Genomic DNA, 11679 nt, shown 5'->3' on the forward strand with positions numbered 1-11679 from the left:
TACCTCGGTAAAACTCATTCCCACTTGCGAGCACTTGCTATGCAGACACCCACAGCCGAAGTAATCAACGGCAGCGTAGCTTTCCCACGCGATAAGCGATTTATTGTGCGTTCCGGCGCTCTGCGTTATCAGCCGTGACCTGGATTCTCACTGCCGTGCTTGCGGATCCAACGAGCAGATGGCGCGTCGTGTACCGATCGGCGGCAGGCCCCGTCCTTATCGCCGGCTTCCGCGTGTCACATCGCACTGCACAGTCCGCGCGAGTGTCAACAGTGGCCATACTCTTTCCACGTCCGATATTTTTTTCCGTCCTGCGAAAAAACACATTTCGCTCTCCGCGAGCCAGCATCGTCGGTCCGCAAATTGAAAAGAGCCGGTGAACCGTGACGGATTCGCGCGCGCTTTTTCGAATTTTACAGTCGAGCACTTGCGCGTTTTCAAAACGAAAAACAAAAACGAGTGCGCGGCATAAAGGAAGAAAAATAGCAGCTGGCTATAGCCACACACACAGAGAAACGCCAGCACACGGGTCAACAGGTTGTCCCTGGGCGCTTTGAATTCGGTGCACACGCGCGAGCGCCGCATAGATTTGTCCAGCTCTGCAGCAGCAGCGGATCCGCGCGTGAGCTGGCGCGTTTTTGCTGCAGCGCAGCTTCGCGGATTGCAGCGATCCGCTTGGGCGGACGAGGAGAAAAAGTCGCTGCACCGGCGCGACTCGCCGGAACCGCTCCGGGGGAAATGGATTACGATTATTTGCTCAAGTTTCTCGCGCTCGGCAATTCGGGCGTCGGGAAAACGAGTTTTCTCTATCAGTACACCGAGGGCACCTTTAATCCGAGCTTTCACTCCACCGTCGGCATCGACTTCAAGGAGAAGCGAGTCGTAATGCTCACAGATTTACACTTGTTGACGCTTGTCATTTTTCCATTATATGCTCGCATGTTGTTGTTCTAACACGCTCGTATTGTTCTGCGCAGGTGCACAAGTCGGCGAATGGACAGCCTCAAACGGTGCAGCTGCAGCTCTGGGATACAGCTGGCCAGGAGAGGTACGACAACATAATATTTACGTTATAGCGACATTTGCAAAGAATAACAATATCATGTTTACGACTTTCGAGTTTATTTACCTGGCTATTCACTGTGCACGGTGAGGTCATAATAACTGGAAAAATATGACATGGATACATCTGAAAATGCGTGTTTAGGTTCCGGAGCCTAACCACGGCCTTCTACCGAGAATCGATGGGCTTTTTTCTGCTGTTCGACTTGACAAATGAACAGTCCTTCCTCGCAGTAAGAGATTGGCTGGATCAGCTGAGGGTATCAATCTTGATGTTTTTAAGTAAAAAGAGCCGAGCGGCCTTTTGAGACTTTTCCATCGGCAAGTGTAACGATCCCTTTTTGTTAACCCAAAGTCGGGCTGACGTGTAGAGCTCATATAAGGGAAAGCCGCGAGAGGAGCAAGACAATCTAAAAATGCTAATTGTTGCAGCTACGTGCTCGGAGAGTCTGAAAAGGCGGTCGCGCTCTAAAAGGCTCGTTCTGGCTTAACGCAATCTCACGGCTTTTCGAGCATTTTGATTGCTCTCGTATATAAGTGCGCGAGAGATGAGCGAAAAGCAGATGAGAGAGATGTGCGCGAGAGAAAGATCGGAATCTAATAGCGTTTGAAACCCTGCACACAGACGCACGCCTACTGCGAGGAGCCGGACATAATTCTCTGCGGTAACAAATCCGATCTCGAGGCCAGGCGTGTAATTAGCGAGCAAAAGGCCCGAGAGCTGGCCAACAAGTACAAGTAGGTATTACACGCGTGCATCTCGTCCATATACATTGCACCGTCACGTCATGTATAACTGCGCACAAACATATCCCGCTACATATTCGCTTGCTCAAACAAGCCTCGGCTGCAGCGCATAATCAGAATCAGTCCATATATGTATCAGTCGGAGCGCGTGATACGAGGAGCAAATATCTAAGTGCTGTTTGATTAGTCTGGTGTACTTGGAGACAAGCGCCTCCACCGGACAGAACGTCGAGCGCGCCGTCGAGATTCTGTTGGATCGTGTAATGCGGAGGATAGACACGAGCGTGGACCGATCAATCTTGCCCCACCAGAAGCTGCTCAGGTGCCATCAGAGCCTCGAGGCGGAGGCCAGCCCGAAGAAAAAGTCCTGCTTCTGCTGAGGGCCTGGCCCTTTTTTTGTCGCCTACACTATATCGACTGTAAGTTTGTCGCTGTGCAATAAATTGACGAATGAAAATAAAAAACGAATATACGACTAGTCGCTGCTTCCATCAGACACACCAACTACGCATAATCCGCGAAACAGAGGCTCATTTCCATGAATTTTCCATAGAGCGCGCGGCGGCGGCGGCGGCTGATGGGAAAATGATTAATCTCGTCACGTCCGATAGGCGAGCTCTGCGAAGGAATTCGCCGGCGTATATATTTCAGACTGACGAGCGCAATAATAAGTTCTCGTCGAGTGGCGGATAAAGTGCCACTCGACGGGATCCCTGGTGGAATCAATAAAGAGCTTCCTTCGCCAGCAGCAGCGGCAGCGGACACTCGGCTCTTTTTGTTTTCCCATCCTGCTGAGACACACATATACACGCGTATATATTACGTATACGGCCGCGCGACGGTTGTCGATATCCAGGGGCGAGAATCCGTATAGCCGATCGGCTTAGCGCGAAAAATACAGCGGCGACGATCTGAGCGCGCGCATTATATGAAACAAAGTTTCGGCGAATCCGAGGGATTTCCAATCGGTCGCGCGGCTCGTTTGTAAGCGGCAGCCCGGTGTATTATAGCTAGTCGACTGCCCTCTCTCTCTCTCTCTCTCTCTCTCTCTTTCGAGAAACTTTCCGCCTTTATGGGACTTGGATCGAAGTTTTCGAGCGTCTCACTCGCTCTCCACTCTCAATTATCAGAGGCCGAGCTATTTATGTAGCCTGATACCTGCTGCCGCCGCCAGCTGTATTTACGAGCTCGAACAAAGCGCGACTTTCCTGGCACAGCGCTCGCTGAATGCGAGATTGAACACCGACCATTCCGCGCTATACGTGTGAACTCAAAGAGTTGCGAGCTCGGCGAAATGTACATACGTTACAGGCCGAGTCGATGAAACGCGCGCTCGATGCTCATTCGCACGCGATTGATGGGCTCTTAAAAACGTTTGATGCGCTCTCGCGTATATGGACTGCTCCGCGCATGCAGATGCGTTAAATTTATGCGCTATGCGCCAGCTCCTTGTTCCTTCGTTATTTAGCTCCTGCAGATGTGGATCGCGCGCAGTATAACTTCCGACGCGATGTATACGGAACTGCGAGGAAAAAGCTCGCGCGATATCGGCTTATCTATGCAAAATTTATGCGAATCGATTAACGCCAGCGAGCGAGCGCGAGCGGATCGACACGGCGCGAATCATTGTTTTACACGAATATAAATAAGCCAATGACCATGGACGCTTCGGAGAAGTAGAGCCTGCTCGCGAAAGAGGGATAATTAATTGCCGCCGGCTGTATACAACGCTTCTGTTTATGAACAAACGACAGCTGCTATCGACGTCGGCCGGTCAATAAAATCAGTTAGCTCCGCTCGCTCCAAGCGGCTGGTAATACATCGACGGATAATCCCCGAGAGTTCGAAGGCGGGCGAAAAAAAGAGCAATAACAAGACGCGCGCGCGCGTTATAGTCCCACACACTCGAATTAAAACGCGCGCGGCGTAAATAAAGATTCATTCCGCTTGATTGGAAAGGATGAAGCCGCAGACGAGCGGGCCGGCAGGGGGGGATAATGGAGCGGAAATAAAGGGCAGAGAGTGTGTATATACACGCGCAAGTTTGCGCGGCGGCGGCGGTGCTGCAGGGCCACGTCGATGCTATTACGCGGCTGCGGGGCTGTATATATAAGTATACCTGTATTAGGTATCCGGACGAGTGTATACGCGCGAGAGGGGAGTGGAAACACTATCGTGAGAGGCGCGCCATTAACGTCTGGGAAGACAAACAAATCACGGGAGGAGGGGTTGGGAGCTCGGTATGTTTCGTTCGAAATCATCCCAACTACTTTCGCGTCGGGCGTAATTTCCGCTTTATTTTCTCCCGTCTTTATTGTCTTTCTACTGCCGTCGCTGCGCTCGAGCAGAAATATACTGCTGGATTTTCAATTTTCGAGCGCTCGCTGCTCCACACACGCACGCGCGGGCGCACTATAAACTTTGCCTCCTGTTCCTCCAGGCGTGTCCGAAGTTTCTCAAACTTTTACAGCCGTATTGAGCAGCTATAAAGCTATACGATAAGTATTGCATCATTTGCGCCGCGGATCGATGGCCTTGTCCTCCGATGATGCTTAAGTGATGCGCGTGCGATGTCGTCTCAAAGGGATTCATGAGCTTGCGGGCGAGGAATAACTTCTTTATGAATTTTTCATGGCTGTTTTATACTTTTTCCCCCTTACATTCATCTAACGACGCACTTCTGACGGCTTTTAATGTCTGTGCGCGTCAATTTTTTGTATCAACGTGAGTTTCTCGGAGTGATATAACGTGATCATATCGAATATCGGAAAAACAAAAGCAAGATGCTTGGAATTTTATGAAAACCATCGAAATAACGCTCCCGTCGGTCGAGCGTATAATAAAGTCACTCGGACTCAAAAAGTCCATCAAAAATGAATTTCCGCAATATTCAATACGTTTTTTCCATTAGCCCATGGGTAGCGCCGCCGTTATTAAGTCAGCAGCGCATTTTCCCGCGAACGCGCAGAAATGACGTTAAAAAAGCATCTCGGTATCGCCGTTAATTTTCCACGATGATTCGAGCCTTTATTTCCCATTAGCGCGAGCGCGTTCGGGGGCCGCGCTGAATTTTCGACAGCTTTTACATCGGAGGCGCATAAAATTATTACACGAGAGAGTTTATTAACGCGCGCGCGCGTACCCGGTCTAAATGTCAGTTAAAAATATTGCGCTGAATAATTGTTACAAGCCGCTCGTATATAGCGAAGCGTTGCGCGCTGCACATCCGCCCGGGCGATGCTCGCGCGAGTCTGCGTCTGGCATTGACATGCACAAAGGCTGCTCTCTCCCCTTAACTTCCAAGCGATAACGGCTTTACAAGAGCTGAGCTTCAAAGTGCTAATTAAAAAAAGGTCTCTCGGAAAATTGAGCGAGGAGAGTGATATATTGTTATATATTTTGAAACAGCGTATTTTATGGCGACCGCGAGAGCTCTCTCTCTCTCTCTCTGTAGTGATGATAGTATGTGACGGTATTTTTACATATTTTATTATCTCTTTTTGTTAGACTGTATGCGACACAGTCTTTGTGATCTAATTTGTATTATTTGTTGCTTTTAGCAACTAAAGACCTATCTATCTATCTATCTATCTATCTCTCTCATGGTGAGCGCAAATAAATTTATACAATAACTCGGTCAGCGCGATTTTCTCCTGTGCGGTCTAAGTATTACCCGAACATCTCTTCCGTGTGTAATGTTTGTTTATTATTTTTATGACGTATTCATTCGTTTGCATTAATGGATGACAAAATCCTTAATGCTCGTTTATTATTGATTCCCGCTAATTGTTATTACGCACCGCGCAGTTGTACTTCATGCCCGACACAATTTTCCCTTCCAGCAAGATTTAGATAATACCCGCGGCAAAGGTCCCGCTTATGAAGTATGCACAAAGTCATCTTTGCCCTTTTATTTGCCGTTTCACGCGGAATTTAACTGGCGGACGGGTAAATAAACCGAGCGAACGACGTTATCGTTACGATCGACGAGGCGAGACGCTGCCGTAGAAATTGGCAAAAGTTGAAGCCGGCGAAAAACCGGAGCGGAATAATAAGTACACACCCCGGCGAGTTTCGAAGTTAGTTATCGAGGAGTTTACTTGCCAAAAAGTGAGCGCAGCCGCCTCCGAGGTCCGGCTGCCGGCTGAGCAACAGGCAAATTTCCGTAATCAGCCCCGAGTGCTGCTCTAATGGATTGTAAATAGGTTACGTGTTGCTCTCCCCCCTGAAAGAATACGCCAGTTTGTGTACGATTGTTTTCGAAAATAATACCGTACACCATAGCGACAACGTAATCAAGGCCTGAGAATCAAGTCGGCGATAAAGAGTCTCGCGCTAGTCCCTGAAGGAAAATAATCCCGCGATACAGCGCGCGTTACACAGGCAATAAAGGCCGCGACGGATAAAAACGCGGGGCGCGAGCTGCGACGAGTGACAAACGCTGATCTTTTTTTAGTGGCTCGTTTCCGGGCCGGCCATTGTTTATGTACCTTGGCGTCCCTGTTTATTCCGCAGCCGCGCGCGTTGATAAGTAGTTCGAGCCGTCCGCGCGCAGCTCTTCTGCGCCTTTCTTTCTGCAGCAGTCCCGTTCGCAAATACCTACACGCGAGGAATTTCGGGCTAGATAGTCGCTGCTGTCAGATAAAATGAAATTACGTCTCGCGCGAGCGAGGAAGAGAGAGAGAGAAAGAAGATCCCTTTTGCCTCTGTTTCTGGGTCGCGAGCGCGCGCAGCTCCGGCTCGCCAGTGATTTATAACTTCCGCTCGCGATATATTTCTCCTCCTCCGGCGCGCGTGTTTTAGAACGGAGAGGTGGAAAGGGCAAGGGAGAGAGAGAGAGAGAGAGGGAAGTTAGTATTATACACGCTAGATTCGCAGCAGCGGTGTATGTAGGCTTTGCTCGCAGGCCGTCCCGGTGACAGGCCGCTTTCTTTCCCCTGTACACATACACTCGACGCGGCTACTGCGCTGTACAGTCGATAGCTTCATCTAGTCGGAGAGATGTAACTCGTCGTTTTTTCCTCTCTCTCTCTCTCTCTCTCTCTCTCTCTCTCTCTCTCTCTCTCTCTCTCTCTCTCTCTCTCTCTGCCCGTCTCCCTCTCCTACTCTGCCTCACTCTCCATAGGGATGGGACGCAGTCGCGAGTGATTCATGGCTCGCTGAGCGCAGCAGCTCTCCCTCTGATTGTCTATTATCGATGTGCGCGCTTTCAATGGACTCTGGCCTGTAATACTCTTGATGGCCGGGATTTATATGTTTTATTACGGGATGACTTATCATCTGAAGCGACTCGTAATTTTGAATCGCTGAGAGAGAGAGAGGCTCCGCACGTTGTGTGTGTTCATTAATAATTTCACCGCGTTCGGTGAAAAATCGAATGAACCGTGGTGGAACTTTGATTTCCATACTCCATCAAATATCCTTTTTCTCGTGTAACAAGAAAATTATCGTCCCTGCGGCACTCGAATAATTCCGATAGCACAAAAACGCCGGGTACACGGAGCAAAGAGAGGGAGAGCATTGGCTCTCCGGAGCGCGCACGATACCCCGGGGATATATTCCTGATGTGGAAACGGAAAAAGCCGCTCGTTTGAGGTCTGAAATCGAGGCGAATTCGCGCGCCGGCCAAGAGATTTTTTACAGTCGCCCACCCGCGCGTCAAAACGAAAAACGAGGATTTAGCAAATTCGCGCGCGGTGCGAAATGAGCCTCGTGACGAGACTGCAGTTCGTGAGAGAGGGAAAAACGAAGAAGAGAACGAGCTCGAATGATGGCTGTATATTTCGCGCGCCGGTCGAGACAGCGAGAGGAGAGCCACGTAGGATTTGAAAAATATCAGCGCGATGCTGTGGAGGTAGAAAGGGTTGGCCGACGTATACACACACGCGCGCGCGCGGGAATCGATGGATCCAGTTACATTATTTGGAGTCGATATCGGCTCTTGGGATTCCCGTGAAAGGTATTTTCTGAAATTTCGAAAGCGCTCGTAGAATTTCAGATTTTATGCGCTGCGCGGTCGCGAAAAATTCAGATCCTCGTCGTCTGTACGATAATGAGATGGCCGCTCGCATACGTCAATGGGTTTGTTCCCGACGGATACTGCTGCTGCAGGCCAAAAATAAATCTAAATCCAAGTAGACCAAAACTCGCCTGTAGCGTGAGTGGAAACCAGAAACGGCGGTGTGTTTTGTTCGACGCTTCCTCCCGCAGTTCTCGGCGGTGTGGCAGCCCTAGCGCTATCAGGCCAGCCCATGGGAGGCAGCAGCAGCGGTGGCGGCGCGACTCGTCCTTGTCGCACTCAATTGTTTCACTCGGGATTGTAAAACACGAGAAACTGGTTTAGAACTGAGCAGCTGTAGTACAGAGGTGGAGAGCATACAGGCGTGGGTCTGAGGGGATGCAGCTGGGCGTAAGCGAGAGCTTTACGCTGCTGCTGGGGAATAGAACGACGCGACGATGTGCGCGGGGGATAGGATATGGGATGATGCTGCTATACCGCAGCCGGGGAATCCCTCTGGAGCTTGCTAAAATCCATTCGGCTTGAGAGAGGGCGAGGAGTAGGTGGGAGAAGGGCACTTCGCGAGCTGCGGCGGCGGCGGCTTCGCCTTTTTATCCCCTAACCTGAATCGATCCTCGGAGGAAAATACCGAGCGCTGGCTTCCTCCATCTCCGGCTCTAGCTCTGGCTCTTCAACCTCTATGTCTGTAATGTGTTACTTCCGCTGCTGCGGCTCTTCTTACCCTCTCCTCTCCTCTCCGCGTATATACTCTCTTCCCGTGCCATCTGCAAATCATCGACTCGCTCTCTGGATTCCTCCTCCTCTTCCAGAGCTCTCGGACACTCTCTCCGCTCTCTTTCTCCTCGTTTTATTCTCAATTAGCGCGAGGTCCAGAGGGGCAGCTCAAAAATGTGTCCCGCGTCAGCTCGGTACAAAAGTAATCCGAGTCGCACCTTAATTTTCATTCCCCGCGTCTCGCGGGATAACCTTATTTCCGGGGTAATTCTCCTCTGCGCTGTACCTTACGACTCCATCGAGATTAGCCGTCTCTCTCTTGCTTCGTGTCCCTCGATTTCCTCGACGAGTCGCTGTACGACAGTAAACAGCTCGGAACGCGAAAGAGCTGACAATACGCAGCTGCGCGCAGTTAAGATCTCATGAATCCAATAACTCAGCATTAAGATACATTGCGCGTATACGGCAGTGCGGCGGCGGCCTGTTTATAACGCCGTGAAAAGAAGAAGAAGCAGAAGCAGAGGAAAACCGCGAGCACAAAGACGCTGCGAGAGACGTTTCAATGGGCGGCTTGATTTTGATTTATATCCATCCGCGCGCGGATTTCCATTCGACCACTCGTCTCCCCGTGCGGATTTCCATTTATGGATTTCTGATGATATTCAGCGTGCGCAGGGCCGTGCAGTCGGCGGCGCTCTTCCCCCCCCCCTCCCCCCCGATGCATCGGAGCGACGCGCATGAATTCGCGCGGCCGAATACACTTCGGAGATTAAACTTTAAGTTAATCGAATTAAAACGGCCCGGCAGGCCACGCGATGTTTGCCGCGGTGATTCCATTCCATTTCGTTCAATATGATGCCTTTTGCCGCGGCCAGCTGACGCGAGGCAGGTGATGCAGTTTTAATAGTCCGATGCCTCGAGCCCGCTGTCTAGTCGGCCGTGTAACGGCCCTATTGTTTCGCGCGCTCGTTCGTTTGTTTTATTTCTATTTCATTTTATCATTCGCGGCGGCGGTGGTGTAGATTTTATATCGCGTATGAGCTATCCTCGCGCGCATTAAATTTCAACGGGTGTCGTTCGAGCTCGGCTTTTTCTCCCCCATCGACTCCGACTCGCGCACGCTCCCTTTTCCACTCGCTCGCTCTCTTTTTAAAGAGCAAACAACCAAGTCTACCACTCCAAGTCGTTATTGATGCCCCGCAGCATGGCGCGAACGTGACTCAGCTCCGAAAAGTATTTGCAAAAAAGCTTTTATCTCGAGTATTTTATCAGCCCCCGCCGACTGATGTAGCCTTGAGCTCTCTTTTCGCGTTTGAGCAGTCTGTAACCTCGGCCGTCCGATGCAGTCGTTATTTGCCCCGGAATAAAGTTCCACGCGGTCGGCTTGTCGGCTTTAATGACGCCGAGCGAAGCGCTCGTTCATTGCGCTCGCGCGAAAGAGGAAATAGTTGGGAGTTTGGCACGCGCGCGCGCCCGCGATTAATTTTCGATTTCGTCCGCTTTGCGGCGGGAACTATTTATTTCGGCGTCGTTATATTGCTTCCGGCCGAGCAAACACAGAGACAAAGGCCGTAAACGCCAGAGACGGCCGCATCGGGTCTACTGTAGCAGCAGCGGTGGCAGTTCGTTCCAGGCGAGAGGTCGGCTCGTCCGCTCCTGCAATACGAGTACGGAGAATTTTAATTTCCCGACAGGAATAAGAGCCGTAGAGCGTCGCGCATAGTTTCGCAGCGAGTCATAATACCCCGAACGATCGAAGTACGACGAGCGAGGCTGCTTCTTGCCGAGAAACTTCAAGCTGTCGACAGCAGCAGCGGCGACGGCGACGATGACTGTATGAGGAAAGAAAGAGGAGACGCTCGGCCAACTAGCCGGAGCGAGGCTACTGTGCAGACTCGCAATTCCATTTGGTCCATTTCAAAGTGAAATAGCTTATAATGCCGAAATAAAAAAGTCTTCGGCGCTGCTGCTGCTGCTTTTTCTGCGCCAAAAAGAAAAACAGCCGGCGCGCACGCGGCCGCCGCTGCTGCTGCTGCTATATAAGAGCGAGTCCCCGGGAAAAGGATATTCCGCTCTGAAATGGAAAACTGTGTGCAGTTGGATATGGAAATTTACGGGGGCTGCTTTCCGCTCCGCGAGTTCTATTATCATTCCCGATTTTTCTTAAGCTCGCGCGCTCGCCGAGATACGCGCCCGCTTATCTCCTGCATTATCTTACCGGGCGAGTCTCCGAGACTTCTTCTTCTTCTTCTCCTTCCTCTTCTACCGTCGCTGCTGCTGTGGGACGAGGGGATTCTTTAAACATTCGGCCGGAATCACGTCCGGATCGAATTTGATTTTTCGAGAGCTATTTTGACTCTCGCGGTTTCTACACCCGGGACAAAGAGAGCCGAAGTTGTTTGGGCTGGGAGTGATTAAATTTTTATAACGGTATAGACGGACAAAAAATCTGTCGCTCGCACGTCAATTGCAATCCACTTTTAATCTCTTTTCGCTCGAACCGCGCGCGCGTTACAAGTTTTATTTGTCGGCGTTCAATAGAAACTGGCGAAAAAATACGAAAAAAAACTACTCGCTTTGCCGGGCGGTGTGTATCCATCAATCTGGTGCAGCGCGTGCGAGACGAGTCCGAAATTGAACGCGTATCGCACTCGAATTCAAACGCGTTCTCAAAATTCTCGTTCGAACGGTGATTATATGATCAAGTCCAAATGAAATTATCGGCTTACTTCGGATCGAATACCGTCGAAATTTTCAAGTTACTCCCATCTACGAGTTTAGCGAGCTTCGCAAAATAATCATAGCGTTACTCTCAGCACCCCGATAAGCTGTATAACATTCTTTCGCGAGCGCAAACAATCCTGCGCGAAATTCCCAGATTTATTTCGCTAATCTCCGCGCATGGCCGTTAAATTAAATCCCCTCGAGCGCGCACGTGCGGGCAATTCGGAAATTCGAACTCGGAAAAAATAGCTCGCGGTACGGAGAGCAGCAACAATAACAGCGCGCAATACACGTGTATATAGAGTACACGCCCAACTCTCTCCGACTCGTCTATCCGCAGAGTATACACTCTTGTCGCGCGCGCGTCCCTTGCGAGTACTCGGAGTTAGCGCTATTACGGACGGTTGTAGCAA

The 11679-nt window shown here is 50.6% G+C and overlaps 1 protein-coding gene across 5 annotated transcripts in view; it reads left to right on the forward strand.

Moving 5' to 3' along the window:
* The window catches only part of LOC100122071 (ras-related protein Rab-27A), a 120437-nt gene extending 118150 nt beyond the window's left edge, over positions 1–2287 (forward strand). For 3 of the 5 annotated variants that reach the window (XM_031932417.1, XM_031932416.1, XM_031932415.2), the window contains 4 exons: positions 978–1048; positions 1208–1322; positions 1688–1800; positions 1997–2287. In XM_031932417.1, the coding sequence (XP_031788277.1) occupies positions 978–1048; positions 1208–1322; positions 1688–1800; positions 1997–2189 (492 nt within the window). In that variant the 3' untranslated portion in view covers positions 2190–2287. Of the gene's footprint in view, positions 1–226; positions 883–977; positions 1049–1207; positions 1323–1687; positions 1801–1932 lie in introns of those variants that run through there. The other 2 variants (XM_001605626.4, XM_031932418.1) reach the window with 2 other exon arrangements.
* Positions 2288–11679: the final 9392 nt, after the last annotated feature.

The sequence above is a fragment of the Nasonia vitripennis genome, chromosome 5, assembly GCF_009193385.2.
Source record: "Nasonia vitripennis strain AsymCx chromosome 5, Nvit_psr_1.1, whole genome shotgun sequence".
NCBI lineage: Eukaryota > Metazoa > Arthropoda > Insecta > Hymenoptera > Pteromalidae > Nasonia > Nasonia vitripennis.